Source organism: Corapipo altera, unplaced genomic scaffold, assembly GCF_003945725.1.
Source record: "Corapipo altera isolate COAL_440 unplaced genomic scaffold, ASM394572v1 98, whole genome shotgun sequence".
Lineage (NCBI taxonomy): Eukaryota > Metazoa > Chordata > Aves > Passeriformes > Pipridae > Corapipo > Corapipo altera.
The window spans coordinates 6,063,918-6,086,665 of record NW_020884914.1 but is presented as its reverse complement, the minus strand read 5'-3'; the positions used below and the strand labels follow the sequence as shown (position 1 = coordinate 6,086,665).

At 44.7% G+C, this 22,748-nt stretch overlaps 1 protein-coding gene across 7 annotated transcripts in view; it reads left to right on the top strand.

The window, feature by feature from the left end:
• Positions 1-205: 205 nt before the first annotated feature.
• NPRL3 (NPR3 like, GATOR1 complex subunit) overlaps positions 206-22,748 on the top strand; it is a 42,366-nt gene continuing 19,823 nt past the window's right edge. For 2 of the 7 annotated variants that reach the window (XM_027654793.1, XM_027654795.1), the window contains exons 1-7: positions 252-369; positions 2,009-2,078; positions 6,521-6,559; positions 9,938-10,067; positions 13,286-13,360; positions 16,112-16,265; positions 17,088-17,169. In XM_027654793.1, coding sequence (XP_027510594.1) covers positions 252-369; positions 2,009-2,078; positions 6,521-6,559; positions 9,938-10,067; positions 13,286-13,360; positions 16,112-16,265; positions 17,088-17,169 — 668 coding nt within the window. Of the gene's footprint in view, positions 370-2,008; positions 2,079-6,520; positions 6,560-8,114; positions 9,374-9,937; positions 10,068-13,285; positions 13,361-15,770; positions 15,878-16,111; positions 16,266-17,087; positions 17,170-22,748 lie in introns of those variants that run through there. The other 5 variants (XM_027654798.1, XM_027654797.1, XM_027654794.1 and 2 more) reach the window with 5 other exon arrangements.

Genomic DNA, 22,748 nt, shown 5'->3' with positions numbered 1-22,748 from the left:
TGGGCTGTGCCGGGACACTGGGCTGTGCCGGGGACACTGGGCTGTGCCGGGACACTGGGCTGTGCCGGGGACACTGGGCTGTGCCGGGGCCGGCCCTGTGGGTACGAAGCGCTCGGGCTGCCCCGGGCCGTGAGGCGCTGGGTCCGGCCCCGCACGGCCCTGCGCTCCCCCCGGCGCCGGCGGCCGGGCCGTGCGGCGGCGGAAGCGGAAGGCGCGGCGGCGCCGGGGCCCTTCCTGCGGGCCGGGCCGGGATGGGCGAGAGCACCAGCCCCATCAGCGTGATCCTGGTGAGCTCGGGCAGCCGCGGCAACAAGCTGCTGTTCCGCTTCCCGTTCCAGCGCGGCGCCGAGCACCCCGCCGCGCAGGACAGTAAGTGCGCGATGCCGCGGGGACCGGCCCGGGGGTGCGGCTGCACCTGCCCCGCGCCCCAGGAGCCTCCGCCGGGGCCGCTGCCCCGCCGGGGGGCTTGGCATCCTCCCCGTGGGGGCTTGGCATCCTCCCCGTGGGGGCTGGTGCTCCACACGCAGCCCTCACAGCCCTCTTGGGGTCTGGCACCCCACCACATCCGTCAGACTGGCCATGGGGACCTGGCACCCCTCACACTATCTGTGGGGACCTGGCATCCCCCCACACATCCCCCTCACACTGTCTGTGGGTACCTGGCACCCCTCACATCGTGCATGGGGACCTGGCACCCCTCATATACCCACCCTCCATTGGGATCTGTGTATACCTGGCACCCCCACCACAAACCCCTCAGACTGTCACTGTGTACCTGGCACCCCTCACACCTCACACTGTCTGTGTGTACCTGACACCCCCCACCCCCCTCACACTGTCTTCAGGGACCTGGCATCCCTCAGATTTTCTGTGGATACATGGCACCCCTCACATAGCCACCCTCCATGGGGGTCTGTGCGTACCTGGCACATGCCCCCCCCCCCCCCCAAACACCTCACACTCTCCATGAGAAGAACCTGGCATCCTTCACCCACCCTCCGCGGGGTCCTGGCACCCCTCAAACACCCCTTATGCCCCCAAGAATGCCCTGACACTCCTCACACCACCCCCACTTCACAACCCCTCCTGGGAGTCTGGTACTCCTCAAACACCTCCAGGTTCCCAGGCACACCTCACACCCTGGGTTATTAAGCCAATTAGTGCCAGGTGTTTATTACCAACCCTGGGCCTTCTTGCTGTTCCTGAGGTGGATGAATCCCATGGGTTTTGGGAGCTGCAGGGGAAGGAGGAGGCAGGGTGAGAAGTGAAGGCACTGATTAGGGACAGAGGGTTCAGAAGACACCTTGAGCTTTAACCAAAAATGGGTAGAAACTATTTAACTTCAGTCCCTCGTGTTGAATAATGGACTGGAGGAGGTTTAATTTTCTCCAGAAGCACAGGACCATGGAACTGTTTGGATGCCACCACTGGTTGTACCTCTTCCTCCAAGGCTCTTGATCCAGGACAGTGCCTGGGGCTGGAGTTGGATCAGTGTCAGTGCAGGGCCTAAAGGTGCTGTAGAGTGATGAGGCTGTTTGACTTTGGTCCTGTGCTGACTGCTGTGTGTTGTGAGACGTTTGGCACCCCTGCTTGGGTTGTGAGTCACTTTTTACCAGGAGAGAATCGTCTTTAAATCCCTTTTCATTTTTATAGGTAAAAATCTGAAAAGATTTTTTTTGAGTGACTGCTTCCCTCACACCCCACTCCTGCTTTTTGTTGGTAAAGGATTTCCCTTCCTCTCACTGCACTTCTGTAGCATTACCATTGTCCCAAAACCTGGGCAATAATGAGGGAAATGCAGTGGTCAGAATTCCACTTTCCGCTCTCTCCAAGTGGTTTGTGTCAATTTCTGTAAATGTTTTACTTTCTTCTCTTCATCCCCTGAAGAGTAAAAAACCTGTTTCTCCTATTTTTTTAATGTGTTTTCGAGTGGGAATAGAAAAATGCAGAATCACACTTCTTTAAGGAGATATTTCCTTGATAAACTTGTCTTTATCCTCTGCTTCAGACAAACCAAGGAGTCGATACGCTGTGAATGGCTCTGGTGACACCACAGAAGATCAAGATGGGGACTCCAGGTAGGGGGAAAACATTTCTCCTTGCCTAAGAGTTTGAAACAGAGGAGAGGTGGCCTCCTGCTCTCTTGCCTCCTAGTTTCTAGGCACATTCTCTCTGACTGTACAGAAGACAACCTGCCTAAAAATGCTTTAACACCAAATTATGAGCAACTTGGTGCTTAGTAATGAGTCTCATGAGGGAATGCTACTGAATCTATTGTTTTCAGGACAAGGTATAGGTCAGGTGTTTTGTGCTTGTTAGAAAGGCAGTACTATCCTTTCAAAACTAGGAGTATTAATCCTTTGGCAAAATTCCACTTTTCTTTACCTGCCTACCTCTAACTGGACATATTATTCAGTTGCCTCAAATTCTTCCCTAGCTTGTGTAATTGTTGTATGGAATTGCTGTGCACTAATGAATAACTAATTTTGTTCCTCCAGATATAGCTGCTGTTGTGTCAGAGACATAGTAAAAGGAAACTGAGACTTAAAGATAGTTTTTTAATTACAGGAAATCACTGGGTAACATTTGCACTGAAAGCAGGCAGTGTGCTGTTCAGCATGTATGTACGTATGGATGGACCCTCTAATTAGTTTTGGTAGAACATTTGAAATCTGCTGCATAGTTCTAAATTTATTACTACTAGATATCTGGGAGAGAAAAAGGGTTCTTTTGTCTGTTGGCCCATAGTTCAGTTGCAGATCTTTTTTGTGATTCGTGTTTTAATCTGCAAGATTAATAAAAGGGGGCAGTTGTTGATCTTCACTCAGAGTACAAAAGAAGTAATCACTTTTCCCCAGAAAGAAAGGTAAGCTTGTTCTTAACTTTATGGCTGAGAATGGTGTAGCTGAAATGAAAATCACCTATGACAATAAGCATCATCATCAATTCATTTGGTTTTCCAGGACTGGGGTCTTATGAAAACACATTTTGCTTGAGGTCGTTTGTATCCCCTGCCTTTCCTGGTGCCTTTGGAACCTTCAAATACAGTCTTTTGGTGCATGTGCAGTGAGTGCAGTACAAACAGGGCACAACTGCAGTGGGAGTACATTTGGGAACTGGTGAATGGTGTTTCACCCTGGGCTGTGGGTGGCAGGAAGGCTCAGTGCACTGCTTAGCCCAGGGATTTTGTTGGTTGCTATTTGAACCCCTGGCTCTGGTATTTCCCTAAAATAGATTGAGATGGTGTTGGACTGATGCCAACTTGTGTCTGATACTGATTCTTGTGGCCTCTGCCATTTTGGCAGGTTGGACCAAGCACTTAATATGTAGCTGTTTGTTGGATGTTGCCTGTGTTGCTGAATTAGTGTGATACCATATGTGGTTACTGCAGTGATGTAGGAAAAGCTTTTATCCCTTCAGATGATGAGAAAACTGCCACTGTTTGCCTGAAACTGGTTTTAAATAGAGTGAATGTGCTGGCACATAACCTATGTTATACAAATACTTAGATTATTTCATTGTAGTGGTGTCCAGGACCCAGGGCTTGAAAGTTTGTGCTTAATCTCCTGGTCAGGTATTTGTTACTAAACTTTCAGTGTTTAAAAGAATTTATTTGGATCTGTCTGTATCTGCCAGGCACATGAAGGGGAAATAGAAGAGGAGCAGCTTTTCTGTTGCTCTGAAAATGTTGGTTCTGCTAGAGGGGTGCAGCACACAACTTGTGCTGCTTTCCAAAATTCAAAGTCTCTTGCAAAATCCTGTTTGCTTCCAGTTGGTTTATTGAAAAGCTGTTAATTTGTATTAGACAAGAGAAGGTTTGTTGGCAAACTTAATATCTTTCACTGACTGATACAGGTGGAAAAAATATTCCAGTTTTAGGTACACAGATGCTTCTTCCGGCAGAAAACAAAAACAAGTCTTCAAAACTGTGTGCAACAGATTGCTGAGAGTTTGATTTGTATCAGACCATTTTAGGAGTGACAGAAGTTGGTGCCTTGTGGTGGAAGAGATTCTGAGGGCACAGTGGAGGCAAAAGGTGCAGATCCCCTGTGGAGAGTGAGGTGCATGTGATTTGTAAACTAGGAAAGGAAAGGAGTTTTGTGTTATTTTTGGAAGGAAGAGTTGGAAAAAGGTTCCTTTAAATCAGTGCATGTCAGTGGCATCTGTGGATGTTTTTGGTGGCACAAAGTGAGGCTGTGGAGTGGGCAGACTGGTAGGTTGAGTTGGTGGTGTATGGCAAGATGGATAATGTTGTAGGGTTGGGTCTTTCTCATGTTTTCATGTTTAGTAGCAAATGTTATTTCAGATTTATCTTGTAGCTGCAATAGTTCTTATGAGGTCTGGATTAATCCTTTTTTGTACTGAATGGCTGTATTTAATTTTTTAGCAGTCTAGCACAGACTGTATTCTAGGTGAGGTTTGCTATTGCTTTTTGCCTAAGCTATTGGAACCCAGATCAATTACTTCTGAGCTGACCTTTCCTTCAGGGGTTGAGGTGTATATATTTCTTTAGGGTCTCAGACAGGACAAAATTAGATCAGTTTATGTGCCTTAACTCCATTGCCATATAACATATTTGTATACATAATTGGATTTCTTTTAGCATCCACTCTCAATTTCCTGGTCATTGTTATGCTTTTTGATTTTTTTTTTTTTTTTAATAGACAATGGCAGCTTATTCATGATAATCCTCCCTCCAGATTACTCATGTGTGTTTGTTTGTATTAAATTCTGCCAATGGAGCTGTACTGGGTCTTCAGAATATAGATTTTACTTCCTGTTAAAAGCAAGTTGAGCAGCAAAAGTGGCTGAGGTGTGTGGATGGTGGCCATGCAACAAAAAGGTATTCAGAAGACTGTTACTGTCAAAACAAATTTCCTGTCAAGTGTCTCTCTTTGTTGGCTCCCTCTCAGCCTTTCATCATTTGCTCTTTTTAAAAACATCCTTCAGTTTTCTGAGTGCTTTTCCAGGAATACACCCCCCCCCCATAGCTTATGGAGATGCCTGCCAGCCTTTTTTTTTTTTTTTCCCCCTGAAAAAAAAACGTGAGGCAATTACTCCTCTTGAAGCCATAAGATAATGCTTTATTAAATTGGTTTGAAATGGTTTTTGGAGCTTTTCTGAAGGTGGTGTAGTCAGCAAGCAAAAATTCTAATGAAGAGGCACATATAGTAACATATGTTACACCAGACTCTGCATTTCTAGTGGCATAACTGACTAACTGGAGGACGTTTACCAGATTTGGCAGCACTGATGTCATTAATTGGCTTCTGTTATAAAAAACCCAAGTTAGTGACAAACAAGGATTTGACTGTCCCTTTCTAACAAACAGTAGTTCTCCTGTGATAACATTTCTGTCTCCTCTGTCCCTCTTTCACTGGACTCCAGTGTTCTCCCCTGTGTTTGTTCTGAAAGGCTTCCTTTCTGTAAGCCTGTGCTTTTCCATTCATCCACCCATCCCTTGAAACACCCTTCCTGTAATGTCACTGCCTTTGGGGAGTTTGTCATTTAGGTTCTCTGAGTTCTCTTTTCGGCATGACCAGCAGAAATCTGCTGTGTTTTGTGTTAGGTAAATGTTGGAGGTTTTCATTTTATCTGTCCTTTTTAATGTGGACAGTATAAAGCTTTTATCTGATTAATTTTTCAGTATATTTAGGAAATCTGTTTCAGGAAGCAAGTCCTTTTGTATCTTGTTAACTGGGGGGAGGGAGAAAGTAGTTGACTGCTAAAATGGGAACAGGTATTTCTGATATAAAAGTGAGCACAGCTGCTTACAGAGCCCTGCTCTGTGCACCTTGTTATAAGGAAGGGTTTTGGATTCTTTGCCTTGAAAACTTCTTCTCTCTAAGTTTGTACTGATTGCCTGGGGCAGATTGACTTCACGTGTGCTCCAAGTCTGGCCAGACCTGTACCTGCTGTGTGGGTCCCTGGGGGAGCAGCAGTGGTTCTGTGGGCAGGGCCTTTACAAAACCCTGCAACAATAAACACTGGGCACCCTCGTTCCCTAAGTCTTGTGGGTATGGAAGCACCAGAATGAGTTGGGAAAAGCTGTGGGTCATTTGGGGCTGCATGGGTTGGGGCTGCATGGGATGTCTTTGGTGAAAATGGCAGGAATAAACTGAAGTTTAGGATCTGCTCTAAATCAGACTGCGACCTCTCCTGTTTCTCTTAAGGTAAGCATGAATTAAAAAGGGTGGTGCAAATCCAGCTCCATAAATGCAGTGTTTTGTTGGAAAACACGTTGCAGCAGCCAGTGTTTACTGCAAGGACTGCATTGCCTTAGCCTGTTTTCTCCGTGTTGTCAATCTAAGCCTGCAATATATCCCTGGAATTCACCTTCCATTAACTTTTGACTCTTCTCAACAATTATATTTCCTTTACAGGAGTTTAACCCTTTAATAGTTCATCCTAGTTTTTAATATTATCTCTTTTTTTTTTTCTTTTGTATTTTGTGTACTTGCCTCGTTTATTTTCTTTTGTTGTGTTTTGTTTTGTGTTTATGGCCATGTTCCCATTTCAGAGACCAATGTCCTCTAACTGATGAGCAATTGGTTTCGGGGTAAGACCAAACGTTCTAAACAATCACCTTTGTCTAGAATGGCTTTCCTTTCTCACCATCCTTTTAATTGTGCTTTGTTTCTGGTTTCTGTTTTACACCAAATGATGAGATAATTATATGCTAAATCACAGTGTCTGTAGGAAATGTATTGCTGAAGGTTTGTGCCAAGATAATTACAAAGGTCCTACTAACATTTCTGTGCTTCCTGTAGGGAATCCAGGATGGGTGTGGTACTGTCCCTTCTGTGAACTGGGAAAAGCTGTGAGAATGCAACAAATAAAGCCTTGGCATTGTAGTCATTCCAGCAAGGAGCCCTAACCCAAATTGCTTTCTGATAAGCAATGACTTAAAAGCACAGATCAGTGAGCAAACGATTTAATCCCAGAGTAATGATGGAGAGCTCTTCAGAGACCTGGGTTTGAGCAGCTGTGCTGGTTGCTTGCTCTTGGTGCCCCACTAAGCCAAATGGGATGTGAGGTAAAAGTGCCCAACTACCCAGGGCCCCCGAAGTCAAAAATGCATCTCTAGTCCTTGCTTAACATAAACCTCACCTGGATACTCATATCCACTTCTAAACTCCTTCAAAGAAGAATTCTTTATAAAAACCTTGCTTTGAATTCCTGTGGCACATAAAAAGTTATTATCTGTTCTTGGGGGCAAAAATGAATTTGTGTTTGAGGTTTCCCCCCTCCCCTTTCCATGTGCTGTTGCTGTGTGGAGCTCGTGATAGGAGTGGTAGGATATTTTGGGCAAAGCAAAGCTTTTGTTTATTGTATTTACTTTCTGCCTGCTGAATTCCTTAGTACAGGAGAATTTTGCTTCCCTCTGGAATTCACAATGCTCAGACTAATCTCATAAAAGGAGAAGGGACCGTTACTGCCCAATTGCAAAACCTAATCTGCTTCTAACAAGCTCCTGGGCTCTGATAAGTCAGTATTTTTAGGCCTTCTTAATAAACTCGAGAGATTGGAAAATGAGTCTTAAAATATTTAAAGTGTTATTTTCTAAGACGAGATGATGAATTGAAATGATGGGAATAACATATCTGCTGTCCCTCAATCTCCCTATTGTCCTGAGGCCTGAGAAATGTCAAAGTTATGTAGAGCATTGGGGGAAAAAAACCCCAAACCAGCCAAACCAATAAATCCAGGCTGTCAGAGGAGGAGAATGGAGCTGGAGTCCAGGTGACTCTGGGGAGAGCCAGTGGTGATCCCAGGTGTCTGTACCCATCAGGGAGCACCTATCTCAGGGTTATCTGTCCTGAGTGTGTCGTCTGGCTGCAGTTCCAGCACTCTCCCAGACAGAGAAGTCCCTGCTAGTGAGAAGATACTGAAGACTTGCCAAAATCACCCTTTTAATCTCCTCCTCCCCTCAGAGTCCTGTACAAGGTAGGGCAGGCAGGGCTTTGGTGTCATGAGCTCTCCTGGGGAACTGCTGAGCTCTTACCTTCAGCACCACATTTATCTGTTAAAAGATCTGCTGGTGTAATTCCTTGTGAAAGTCATCATAATGATCCGTTTTCCAGCTCCCAAGGTGTCCTTTGCCAAGGCTGGAGGAGGGAAGGGGAACTCATTTCTTACCAGCAACCCGACATTTTCTATTTTGCCCCCCTCCTCCCTTCACCCCCCCAAACATATGCTGATCTTGGATCCATGTTATTATCATCTTCCTGGCTCCATGACAAGCCTATTTTAACAGCTGAACGGGGCAAAAAGAGGAGGAAAAGCTCATTACTGTCATGGGGACTTTTTCCTATTTTGAGTGTGATCTCCAGGGACTGCCAGTCCAGGTCTTGCCCTTTATTCCCAAACTTCCTGAGCTGTGCAGCCCAGTGCAGTGGCTGAGGAGTGTGGGCTGTAGAGTCTCTGACTAGTTTCCCCATGTTGCTGCTTGTCCTTAGGTTGGAGTTTGGAGCAGGGCATTTGTCAGGGATTTGGAAGTTAGTACACAGCTGCTCCTTCCATAAACCAAACATCAGCAGCGTGCTGTGGTCAGGGGGAGCTGTTTGTACAAACACCAGAGGCTTTGACAGTTTATAAAGTCCCTGTGTGGTCCTTCATCTCCAGTACTTGTAGGTCTAATAAAAGAAATTTCCCCTGGATCCCACTAAAGACCTGGCTGTGTGCATTTGTCTTAATTTCTGTAGTAGTCCATAACTCAGAGAGAAGCAAGAATATGGTGCATTAATTCCTTCTCTGGGCATTGAGGGCTCACTTGTGGCCAAGAGATAAGGTGATTGCAGCACACACCCACGCCTGCCCTCTTCTCTGAGTGATACTGGGTTATCAGGGATACCTGCCTGCTGGAGGGGGATGGTCTGCCAGGGGCACACATCCCGGAATGTAAATAAAGGAGATGAAATAAACATTTTCATTCTTAAAAAACTGACTCTCATCAGAAACTGCTTTGAAATTCATTTGGTTAAATGGGAACCTCTGGGAAAACCAGATGAGGAAAGAACTTGTTAATAACAAGCCATGCACTGCTCCTGTTATACAGAGCAACAATTTTACTCCACCAGCTGAAGTTCTCTTCCCTGTGGATTTGAGCTTCACTGTCTCAGGGACACCCTGAGGAAAACAAGTGTGTGTAGAGACCAGACCAGTGTTGTGACGCCATCAGGAAGAGCAGTTGCAGAGTTCTTCCCTTGTCACACTGGGTTCTTACCCATTTTTGCAGCAGTAGCTGTATTTTCCAGGGCAGACTCCTTGTAGGTACTTGCCTTCTTGCCACCACTGATCCGGTAACACCGTGGTTGGTGTTGGGAAGGGCCTGCCCTGCCATGAATTTGATTTATCACATGAGAAAGCCCAGGTGAGGCCAGGCCAGGTCTGCTCACCACAGGCCACCTGTTAAGTGAGAAACCTGGAATGTCACTGGTGAACTTTGGGAAAGGAAGGACAAGCGTTGGCTGTATGTTTCCTCTAATTGAATCAGCTCTTTCTTGCCTTCCCCTCTGCCATACTGGGTGGCTTTTAAGATCTCTGATGTGCTTGAGTGACAGGCTGTGTCAATATGTAGTTGCTTAGTAAGTTCATTAACCTGCAGCTAAATCCAGGCAATGGCTAACTCCAGCTGTTTTTATATTTAAGCAAACTGCCTCTAATCTTTCCAATGTATTTTGCCAAGCATGTAATTAAATAAGCATGACCCTGCAGTCTTTGTCGTGAATGCTTCCTGTTTTATAATTGTGATGATCTGAGAGATGTAATTTAGGGGTCCTTAATTTTACTTAATTGGTGGTACTCCAGGTACAGCAATTTACTTACAATTTACAACGCCTTATAAACTTCTGAGTTAAATATATCAGTGTTTGGAGGAGTGTTCTGGGGGTGTGCTTTTTGAAAATTGTAATAACTTCTGTTTCTGCTCCTCAAGGTTTTCAGATGTCATCCTGGCAACGATTTTGGCTACCAAGTCAGATATGTGTGGCAAAAAGTTTGAGCTGAAGATCGACAACGTTCGCTTCGTTGGCCATCCCACCTTGCTCCAACACGCCCTCGGGCAGGTACGGTCCGAGCTCCCCTCTGGGGACCTTCCTTCCTCACAAACTGCCTGGCTTTAGTGAGGAAACTTGGAACTCAGAACGTGCCTGTTTCGCTTTTCATCCTGTTTTCACTTCCTGATGCTCCAAGCTGTCTTTTGGTTACTCCCAGGTGAATGTGGTGAGTGGCAAACTGAGGGAGCTGTGTCAGTGGTTACAGAAACCCTCTTCTGCTTGCTGTGGGAAACACTGTGGGTAAAGAGCAGTAATACGAAGCAGTCCAGCTCAAAAAGCTGTTTCTAGCTATTTTAGTTACTGCAAGTTAGCTTTTTAGCACCTCTAATTAATATGGCAGTTAAAAAAACCCCACCACCCAAAACCTTTACAAATGCTAAAAGCTGCATCAACCTTGTTTGGCTTTTAACTCTTCCTGAAGATGATCCACAAGACTCAGGCAGAATATGTAGGATGTTGAAAGAGGTCTAAAATTTTCTTGTGGACCAGGTCAGGCTGCTGTTTGCATTGAGACTTTGCTCCATGGCCTGTGTTTTAGCTGCTTGGAATGGAAGCAGTTTGCCACCTAGGCTATTAAAAAGGTCCTGCATAGACTAGGGAAGAATTGACATGATTCTGTGTGCCAAATATCCCCTGTCCTGTTCCTTCTGCCTGATCAACTGTAAGAATGAATTAGGCTTTAGTAATTTTTGAATTCAACACTGATCTCTGTCACTGAGCTGCTTTGGTCTCATTTTCCATCAAATTTGCTGTGTCATTCTTTTTTTCAGGGAAAAAAAAATCTGCTTGCCAGTTCTGTTATGCATTCTAGCTATAATTAGAGGTAGAAACAGATTGTTAGTAACTGCTTCTTGATATTTAGAGGACCAGACTGCTTTAATCCCAGCAAGGAGCTGGCCTCAAGCCTCAGAAGATGCAAGTGTTCCACTTTGAAACTCAATTGTGAATCTACAGGAAATGTGATGGAGGATCATCAAGACTAAGTTTAAACTGTCTTGGAAGAGAGAACTGAAGTGTGCTCAAGGTGTGCAAGTCCATCAGACAAGCAAGTGATAAACCAGGCCCAGGGTCTGTGCAGGGACCCCAGCCAGGGGCAGAAGGAGACAGGAGCAGAGATCTGGCTGGAGGACAGGGCTGCACATCAGGAGACAGGCACATACAAGAGATCCAAGCTCCATCCTGGAGACAGGCACACCTCTAGGCCCTGGGCTGAGCTTAAATGGGGCCCTCAGTTCATGGCCTAAGGGTGTGTGTGTGGGGACCCAGCTGGGGCTGGTCAAGGCCATGAAGACCTTTTGGTGCCCTCAAGGCCCTGACAGCAGTGGCCTGTTCTCCCTCAGATGAGTCTCCTTTATTTTACTAATCTCATCTGAAAGGCCCAACTTCCTAAATGTGGTGTAAATGAGGTTGAAAATTCATATTTGCATTTTTTCACCACATATTATACATTCTCTCCACTTTCTGGTCAGTTTAATCCTTGTTGCATGAAATGTCACTTCATTTCAGTTTATATAAGTAAATTAAATTAGGGTAAATAAACAAAGTTATGAAGTGCTGTAAACACTTTTTTGTTACTTCTTGTAGGATCTTCTTTTTGGGTGTGTCTTATCAGCCCTGGAGCACCCCAGAACTTTCTAGAGTCCAGAATCCTCTAGACCTGGCAGCCATCTCTGCTAGTTCATCTCAGTCTAAATCTGGGACCCTCCTGCAGTCAGGAGGAAGCTGGATGGAGTTCCTTTCCCATGGAACACAGGCAGCAACCGGTGGAACTTGGCAGCCTCTGCTTTGGGTTTCCTCAGAGTTCATTCTGCAGTAAAATAATCCATGGGACAGCTCAGCAAATTCTTACTCAGATGAGATTCAGGAGTTACAAGAGCACAAATACCTCCTCCTGTGTGCAGGACTGCCTTTTATGTAGCAATGTTTTGAATTCTTCAAATTCCTTCAGCATTTTCTTTTCCAGCTTAGTCTTTTCTTCTTTTGTTTTTTGTTTTTTTTTTTTTTTTTTTTTTTCCTGGACAGGAGGTGATATGAAATCCAGCCTGCATCCCAGTTGCTGTTAGTGTTGGTAGTTTCTTTGATTTTTAAGGAAGGAATAGGATCAGTCCTTACACTTGGAAATGTTTTTTGTGTTTCCTGAAACTCACAAGAAATCCTCCAGAACAAATAAAACACAGTAAAGTGACTTTACCACCCATCTTTGATAGAATGACATTTTCACTTTAGAAAAAGACCCCAAAAATATCTATCACCTCTTTCAGTTTTTCTTATTTTTGAGGCTTCAGAGATGAACTGAGCAGTTCACTGCTGGTGCTTGGGAGCTGTTGGGAAGGGTGGGTGCAGCTGTGCCTTCACCAGCTGCTCTGCTTTTGCCCCATCTCAGGTGCTACACATAGGTTGGGACTGACCATTAGGTTAGCTGGGTATTTGTCCTGGCAGGTTCCAGCTGTTTGCCCTCGGGACTGGGTTCAGCAGGGAGCTCCAGGGGAGGCAGGAATGTCCTCTGCATTTTGTGCTCCATCTTGTGGCGACACTTGCTCGATTCAGAGTCCTTGGTTCTGGATGTGCAAATTCCACTTGCTTGTCTTGGCTGCCACCGTTCCTCCTCCCCAGAAAGTCTGAGCCTGCCTTAGGGATGGAGCTCTCTGCTGCAGAGAGAAGGGAATGGCTGGAGAACGAGTTTGAAATCCTGCAGGAAAGGAAAATCAAACCTTGTATTTTAGCACTGGTGTTCTAGAGCATATTTTTTTCTGATAGAAACAACAGCTTGTTACAGGATGCAATTTGAATGGGGATTTTAGGAAAGGAAAGAATAGGTGTGGCCTGGGTTGATAAATCCTGTGGACTTCTCTTTAGTTAACAATACATATATGACAGCTGTGCTAAGGATGACCCTTATGATGCTAAAATGCAATAGCAAAGACACCAAGTAAGACTGCTGTCTTACTAATCTCCATTGTGATGACCAAAATGCTTTGGTTTAAGTCTTCACAGCTGCTCAGCAAAAGGCAGTGTTGTAGAGTAACTGTGACATTTTAATAATAATAGAAAAAAATCATAGTTTTATTTTTTACAAGTCAAATTCAATGATATAATTTGATTTGCCTGCTCTCTTAGCAAACTTATTATATAACTAAGGCTTTTCTTTCTTTTTTTCATTTCTTTCCCTTTGTTACTGCCTCCAGCTGACACTAACCTGTGGGATTTTTTTTAAAAATGTTTTTCAGGTATCCAAAACTGATCCCTCACCAAAGAGAGAGATGCCCACTATGATTCTGTTCAACGTGGTGTTTGCACTGAGGGTAAGGACTGTTTTCACTCCATCTGACAGTGTGATGTGCTTCAGATATATGAGAGAGTGCAATAGGCCCACATTCCAGTAATCTCTTGCAAAACATCCTGATTTTACTGGAATATTTTAATTTGAAACAACAAAACCTAAACACGTAGAATATGACACCAAGAACTGTGAAATTTTCCAGACCAGTGGAAAACAATTTCGATTGTTTGCTTCAGGACATTTTCCAGAGATTTTGGTTTCAAATACCCAGAGTGTAAAGGCAGGAAAGCAGTTTGCAGAGCAGATATGAACCCAGCTGCCAGTCCTGTGTGTGTCGTGTCTTCTGTCGAGAGTGACCTGCAGTCTGCTGTGATTTTGGTAGACCCTGCAGGGGAGCCCTGTCCCACTAAGCTGTAAAAGAGGACAGCCTGGGCCTGACCTGGGTGTCAGGGGCTGCTCTCTGAGGGCTCTGCTCCTGCCCAGGGCAGCACCACATCCCCAGAGCTGCAGTAACAGGATGCTGAGCCCTGTGACTCTGTGCAGCTCAGACCTGGGGGTTGGTTCTGCTCCAGGGGCAGTGGCTCGTGCCTGGCCAGAGTCAGCCCCCCACCATGGCCTTGGCCAACCCCAGCTTGCTCCATGCAGAGTCAGGAGCCTGCTCTGGCTCCCAGCAGCACTGTTTTGAGCCCTTACTCATGCTGTATGATACAGAGACACGTGCCTTTGCTCAGTGCCTCCAGGCTTGTTTTATAATTAATGGACAGTGTTTGAAAGCTGCCTCCTCTTAGCAGTGAGATCACTGTAAAGGGAGAGTGCCAGGGAGCAGCAGCTGAGCAGCTAAATGAGAAGAAGGTACAAATGAGGAATAAAGAGGTTTGGATGCTCTGCAGAAACCTGGAACAAATATGTAGTTTCTGCTTGGAATTTTTTTCAAGCCCACTCTGTTGGTGTTAAGGGATCCTGGCACAGCTATTAGGTGATATAAAGCCCTAGAAATTTCATTATGTTCGAGTGTTATTTGATTTCTGAGCTCTGGCTTTCTCTTTCCAGCCCACTGGTTGTTTAAAAATAAAAGAGGAAGCTGAAATAGGTGTCTTTGTGGAAATGGTTGATTTTTGCTCAGCTGGATATAATGTCATGATTTAAAAGCCTCCAGCTCCTTTCTTGTGAAAGGACCTTTTTTTTTTTCCCTCTTAGCACTAGTACCTTTTTTACCACTGGCTTTCCAGGGGTGAATAACACGGACGTGGCCCCGATGCAATGTCTTGTCCTCAGCTGAGGAGCAGGTTTCACAGAAGGCAATTATCCCAGCAATCAGTCTAAATCAAGCAGGAAATCATTCACTGAGCTCTGCAGAGGATCCAGTGGTTTTGTGCTTTGGGACACTCTTAGGTCAGGAAATGCTGAATTTGCAGTTCAGGAGCTGATTTTACGTTTCACACAGCAGGAGATGTTGTTTTGGTGTATGGATGAAGCCCCTTGCTTTGGCTGTAGGGAAGTGTGTTTAGGTGCACGTGCAAACACAAACATTCGTGCACACTGAGTCACGTGGCAGCAGAAAGGATGAAACCAATGCTCTTTCATTCCCAAGAACTGGGTGAAGTGCAGTGAAGACTTTATCTAGCTCACGTTTTTCCAGCATCTAATTTCTAGTGGTTCTAGGAAAACTTGCTTTTTTTTTGCACTTCAGCTGTGAGATGACACTGATGTCATTGTGTGTGTGATGCAGCACTAAATCCATTTGCCAGAGGAGACACTCTTAGTCCACAGAGAGCAGTCGAGTTTCTGGAAAGTGCTGTGCAAGAAGCAAGGGGGGATTTTTTGCTAGGATGGAGCAGTGCAGCCCAGAGGGTGGGTGGGGGCCCTCTGAGATAAAGATGAGTGTCCATCTGCAGTGGGCAGACAGAGCAGGCAAAGACCCAAGTGCTATAATCAGCACTGACCCTGCTGTGTTTGAGCTTCAGGGTTACCAGCGTGTCGTGACTCAGCAAGAACAGTGGAATCAAAAAAGTGATGAGTCACGGTTTGCTAGTTTACATGCCAGGGGATCATTTGCCAGAAGTTTAAATTCCTTTAAATGTCTTAACAAACATGAGGCAGCTGCTGACTCATGCTGGAGCCACCATTCACCCCCCCTCATCCCCCTTGGCAGCTGTACTTACGTGATAGATTTTTCCAGGGACTTGCACGAATGCAGTGGGAGTAACAAGCCATATTTGTGAAATGTTTGGGAGTGTAAATCCAACTCCATTTGGATTTGGGATGAAATTGTTGGTCATGTGCTGGTAATTCTAACTTAGTTACTGCCTTGTCAGTCAGTAGGATAGGATAAACATCAGTGTAGCAACATGTGGGCTGTGTTACGGCACTGCAGCCCTCGTGCTCCCAGTGAGTTTAACCTGGATATTTGGATATTCTGCCTTTTCAAATGGCACACACTTCCTTTTCTCACTGTGTGAAACTGAGTCCTTTGCTCTCTGCTAGTAGAAGGCCCATTAACAGCTGGAAAAATAAACCAGACAGGAGTATCATGCTCCAGGTGTGGTGTTCCTTTGATGCACACAGACAAGCTTAGAAATCCATGAGCCTTCCCGTTACGTTCGGACATCTCTGAGCTTCAGCTTGGTTGCTGCTGGAGAAAATTTATCTTTTTGCCAGCAGCCAAAGAGGCTGACTTTTGATCTCAGTGGAAGCTCGTTGTTTAAGTACTTCTCCATCCCTGCAGTGCCAGGGATGTGGCTGTGGCTCAGTGTTTGTCCCGTGTTCCCCGCAGGCCAACGCGGATCCGTCGGTGATAAACTGCCTGCACAACCTGTCCCGCAGGATCGCCATCGTCCTGCAGCACGAGGAGCGCCGCTGCCAGTACCTCACCAGGGAGGCCAAGCTCATCCTGGCCATCCAGGATGAGGTGTCTGCCATGTCAGAAAGTGAGTGCTGAGCTTTGGGCAGGAATGTGTTTGTCCAGGAGCGCTTCTTCGGAGAAGTGTTGATTGTGCCACCTTACTTTTGTGGCCAGGATCAGCACGGACAAGTTGTGGTGCTCTTCAGCACTGACAGCTTTTGACTGCATTTTACCTCATCCAGGATCGCTATCCTTATGCAGAGATGTGAGTTTAGAAGTGAAGTGTCTTCTTTGCTTTCCTTATAGCTCAGTTCAGCACAATCCCTGGAGACTGTGCACTGAGCCATTCCCTTTGGATCTGCCTGTCAGGCTGAGATGGACGAGCTCACATGGAACCTGCTTCACCCACCCTAGAGCAGGTTTTCCATGCTTTCATGCTGTGTGCTGAGTCACCAGACTTCTTGTGTGGAAGCTTCACTGTTACATGTTGTTACCGTGGCTAGCAAATAGTTACACTTTTTTTTAATAGACTGTACTTCATGAAAATGCACTATAATAACGTGCATTGCTTAAGGTGATGTCTCTCTGACAGTGATGCATCATCTTGCTGCAAGCATTAAAAATTAAAATAACATCTATAAAAACAAAGCATTTAAAATCATCATTTGTCAAATTCGCAGTTACATGGGCTTAACTGAGTTGAGGTTTAGCAGAAGTTGGCAATAATTCACTGTTATTATTTTAACATGTAACTTGAGTTATTCTAAAAGCTTTGAGAGGTAACTGTAGATTAAAAAGAGACGATTTCTGTCCTTAGATACTGGTTGATATCTGGTGGGGGAAGAGGAAATCAGTCAAAATGCTTTGAAATCAGTTGTTTGCTTTCTTGTTTTGAAATTTTTTATAGCCACAGAAGGGCCACAGTCACCTTTTCATCACATCCTACCCAAGTGCAAACTGGCCAGAGATCTCAAAGAGACATATGACAGGTAAGTGGGATTTTATTCCTAGCTCACAGTATGCTGCTCCTCACTGAAACCTTCTGGCCTTGTTCCTTAGGATATTATCCACCTCCTCGTGCTGTTGACTCACTGGGATTTGGGATTCATACCAGGCAGAGCAATGTGAATCCTGGCAATCAGGTGAAATGTTTGCAGAACTGCTCTCCTAATCATCACCTTGGTCTGTCTTTGATATCTTGTGGTTCCTCAAAGTTGGTGATGTCTGTCACAGCTTTAAGAATTATTATTTTCTTCCTTAGCACGGAGGCACATAATGACAAGTGAACTGTAGAATTGAAAAGTGTCAGAATATGGATATTATATCACTGGAGAAGTGCTCCAGACCTGCAGCTGAGAGGAAAGTGCTGCACGAGCACTGATGGCAAGTCAGGTACTGCCCTGGCTTCATTTGGTTACTCTGTACATGTCTGGACAGTGAATTTGGATCAGATGCTGAGACTTTCAGCAGAATGGAAAGTGTAACATGCTGTTTCTTGATAGGATCAGAAGTTCTGGCGAAGATTTCAAAGGAGTTGGTGTTGAACTTGAGCAGGAGCCGAGTGGCTCCTCGGGAAGAGAGGCAGCTCCATCCAGGATTTGTGCTTGGGGAAGGGCCTTGACAAAGGGGCACAGAAGGCTTGGGTGGGCAGGAAGATGCTGTGCCCCTTGGTTGGGGTGTTTGTCAGGGATTCAGAGAATTAGGCTGGAGCTCCTTTAGGGCACATGGAATAACATCAGACAACCCCTTTATCCTCCCTGGCTTTTGGCTCCCCTTGTACAGAGGGGATCACTGCAAAGCCAGGTAGGGTAAGGCACTGGGAACCCAAAGAATTTAATGGTTGCAAAGCACATTAGAAAACTAATAAATAAGCTGCTCTTTGTTATGTTTAAGAGCTATGAATTTCAGCTTGTTTGAAGGAGTGTGGTATATTGTTCCACACAACTCACACAAAACACGTACTAAAAGTTTAAAAACACTTTTTGTGTAGCCTGTGATTCTAATATTAAACCTACATTTTTCTGTTCCTGTAGGGCTGTGTATTTGTGACAGGGCAAATTGTAGGGACAAATTTTAGGGACACAGTGACATCTTGTGGCATTTAGCTGTGACTGGAGCAACACAGAGCCCAAACTCCTGGACTGTGCTGATATGACCTATGAGATAAGGAGGAACAGACTGACCACGGAGAAGCACACTTTGATACTGTCCCCCAGGTGTAAAATAAGGCAGTTTTTCCCTCATTTAGGCATTGTGAGTGGGGGAGAAGTGCTGCAAGTTAGATTTTGACACTTTTGTGTTGGTAAAAATATGAAGTACCTGTGTGCTTTATTGTAATGCTGTACTTGAAGAATAGCTAACACTGTGATTGTCTGCCTGGGTGATCAGGTGGTGTTCTGCAGTGTTTTTCCATTAATATTTCCTGTGAGAGAATTAGAAGTGTGGTTATTACACCTGTATCAGATGAGTTAAGAGGAACTGAAGCACCTCGCCAGGCAGGCATAGAATTAAATATTTTTTTGGTAAGGTAGAAGTGGTCTAGAAACAGGATTTTTTTTCTGCAAGTCCAGGCTGAATTAATTATTCCTGTGTGGCAGCAGCTTTGGAGTGAAGTCTGTGTGGTCTTCTGTGAAATGAGGGTTAGTCATAAGTGACATGGGGTTACAGAAAAAGCAGATAGACAAGAATGCACAAAATAAAAGTCTTGTCTGTAAGATAGGAACCAACCCCACTGGGGATTGTAAAGCCCCTGCTTAACGAATAGTGTATCCAGTTTTGGAGACCACATTTCAAGAGAGATTTGGGCCACCTAGAGAGTGTGGAGGAGTGAGAATGACCTCAGAGGAGAGACAGAAAGATTTGGTCTGTTGATTTTAGAGGAGGAAGGACGGCTGGGAAGGGTAAACCTTCAAATGCATGCAGTGACAATGTGCTGGTTTAATTGACAGAGACTTCTGGCATAGCCTTTGGCTGTAGGAGAACAGGGAGTGAGGTGGAGAGAGCACTTTGAATTGCAAATGGAGCCCAGCTTTCCATTGGAGATTTGCTCAAACCAGCATTTCCTAGTTCTTGCTACGTTCTGCAATTGTTCTGCAATTCCAGCCCCGTTTCCAGGGCTGCTCCAGAGGAGCTGCCGAGCCCGTGGTTTCCTGTAGGTGGTGCTGAGGTATTTCAGGCAAGACCCAACACGTCCCTGAGCAACTTGGTTTGTGCAAAACCACAAGTGTGTGAATCTTTTCATGGTTCAGGATGCTCCCTGTGTTTTGAATGAAATGCCTGTGTTATACAAAGCAGGATCAGCAGCCAGGACATCTTGACTGTAACGCTGTTGCTGCTCTAGAAATGGAGGGTTATTAAACTCACAGCTTAGAGGTAAATCAGCATCTAGTTCCTGGGACCTTTTTGGACTCTAATGGAGAGAACCAGAATGTTTCTTTTTGATCAGAAAATGGAAAGTCTTTGTTCATCTTGTCCCCAAACTCCAACATTGGTGTGGAGAAACAAAAGCAGTGGTTTTAGGAACAAGAAACTCCAGTTACCAACACTTCCAGCACTGACAAATTTACCAGTGTGTCTCTTTTAAGCCACTGTTCAATTCAGGGAATCAAGACAACTTTCACTAAGTTTTGTCTGCAACTGCAGGTAATGTGTGAGCTTGATAATAGCTAACTGCCTGTCTGGTTTTAGCAAACTTCTCTTAGCTTTGGATGGGAATAAAAGTGAAAGTTTGGAGAATTTTTTGGGGGAGGATTGAATTGTTTACTTCTTTTTAATACACAGAGAGCATTTATACATTTTTAGTCTGGTGGGATATGAACTGACTGGTAGATCTAGCCTACCTCAGCAGCTCAGTGAGAAGTGGAATAATTATAGGAGATTTAATGAATTATTAGATGTAGCTGTACTGTAAAATAGCATCCAGCTACAGTTATTTCATCAAAGCACAGTCCAGGTGTCCTTTATAAGGAAATGTGAAATAATTTCAAAACTCTAAGTAGTTACAACCTCTAGGAAAACCAAACTCCAAAGCTACAAGCTCCACCAAACTAGAAAACATACTCTTAATTTCTGATGTAAATAGAACAGACATAAAATGAGGGGTGTGTATGCAGAAATTCATAACTCCTCTATAAATTTAAAGTGATATTACTTTGTGTTGCCAATAGTTATGAAAAAAGCTGCAATTCTCTGAGATAATGCTCAACTTTTGGGTTCCCATTTTGGGGCAGTGGCTCACAGTTGCAGTGGCTCACAGTTGCTGTTCAGGGCACAGCAGAGTAGAGCAAAAGAGCAGTGATATTCCCCCAAAATATTCCCCAGGGTGCTGCAGCTCTGGAGGGGATTTCTGTGTATTGAACAGCTTTCAGCTGATCTCACTTCCCGGAATCAGCCCACAATCCTGTGAGCCAGAGCAAATATTGAACAACCACAGCATCCCCTGATAAGGAGGTGCCTGGCTTAACTAGTTTCTGTGTTTCTTTCTGTTTCTTCTGAACTTTGCTCCTTGTGTGTGTTGTGAGATGTCTCCTGGGTCTTATGATGGAGAGACATTAAACAGCCTTTTCCTATTTGCTTCTCCCTGTCTCAGTTTTAGGCTCTGATATCCCCCTCAGTATCCTGATCCATGTATCCCTCAGTATTGCTCATTGGGTGTTATCTAACCAGATATTAAAAAAAACTGTTGAAACTAAGTTTTCATGGAATAAAATGGAATGTCTTTGAGGGTTTAACAGCCAGTTAGAGTATGGGGAATTAAGCTGTTTCTGCCCAGTTACTTTTAAAGTCTATAGGGAAAAAGGAAAAGTTGCAGGAGTCTCTGGATACCAGTTAACTGGTAGAACAGCAGGAAAAAATCAGTATAGATAGACTGTAAAATATTGCCTGTCAGGCCAAACATAATGCTCTGAAAAGAGCTTTGGGAATTAACAGCTGATAATTCAGTGAACTGTCAACTCAGTGGAAAAGCTCAGGGTGCAGTAACACTGCAAAAAATCCCCACACAATGTGAAGACTCTGTAGGAAAGAATCAAGGAACAAAGGAGAGGCATCTGTAAATTCCTGATGTGATTCCTCCTGCACCTTGGAATCTGGGTGGGATTCTGGGTTTCCTGTCAGGAGCTACTTGAACTGTGTCCCTGAGGTTCAGGGTGTGCAGTGTTCTCACCTTCCCAAAGTCCTGCATCGTCCTGCACTCTTTGCTCCCCAGTTTGAGTTGGTTAAGGAGAATAAAGGAGAACTGGAGAACTGTGATTCTGGAAACTTGTTTATTGGTATTCTGTTGCTGCTTTTTGCTGTTCTCCCTCTGCCCCTAAAAATAAGGTGTAGAAGTGAAGGCAAATATGGGTCAGAACTTCACTTTTCAGGACTTGATTGTCTATCCAGCCTTTTGCATAAATCTTTGTGTCTCTGTTGGTGACATTATTTAACTGCTGTCTGGCCAAGGGCAGTCACATGTGTTGCTGCTGGAGGGTGTAGCTTATTCTTTGTCAAATTATTAGACACTTAAATTATCTTCCATCCAAGGAGGGGCAGATGAAGGAGAAATCATGTGCATAAAGCCATAATGAAGGCTGGAAATTGTACAGTTGAATGCAAATGCAGAAGAATGAAATTAAGATCCAGATCAGAACTGAAAATCTGGTTTTCTTGTTGTCTTTAATTCTAGACTCTTGTTATATAGTGCACTGTAGACAAAATTGTCGAGAGGGTAATTACATAATTAAAGCTTCTGCCTTGGTGCACTTGGACTGAAGAATGAAAGGAACCAACTGGATTTTTTTTTCTGTTTCATGAATATTAAACTATGCAGGGAAAATATCCCTGCAAGCATCTCATGTTCTCATGTATTTCTGCTGCTCTTGGGTAACCCAGTTGAACACCCCAGTTGCTCTCAGGTGGCCTTTAAAGTCACTTGTCCTGGTCATTTACTGTCATGTTTTCTCCTGTGAGGATTTGGCCTGGGAGGAGGTGTGGATAACCACAGCTCCAGTGTGCCTTTTCCTTGATGAATTTTGAGGGAATCCAGGTTTGTCTGTCGGTTGGGTGTGTCTGGAGGGATGAGCAGTGGTGCTGGAGCTGCAGCTTTTAATGAAGAAAAACGGAGGTGTTTGTGCTTTGCATGTTCCTGCAGGGTCTGGAGCCTCTGAGCAGGTGAGAGGTGGTGGGGCCAGAGGGACAGTGGGTTCATCCTTTCAGTTCCTTTTTAAAAAAGGAAAACACATACACTGTCTGCTCCATTTGCAGCTGGAAAAATCAGTGTTTTTTTGGAGTTCAGTGAGAACAAACCCATGGCCTCAGCTTTTCAAAAGCAGTGTGTGCAGTGAGATTTTTCCCCAATGAGTCTGATCATGCACGAGGCAGGAGGGGATGGTGTTTGCTCCCTCACCACTCTGTTGTGGTTTGGTGAGTAGTTACAGCAGCAGCCAGAGCTACCCAGTGTTTTTGTTTAAAGCTGAATTTTCAGGTCTCTCTAAACCCTCTCTAAAGCCAGATGAACTTGAAAAAGAGCATGTTAGTTTGTGGCCTGCAATTGAATGTTAGTTATAAATGGCTGAATCACCACATGAAG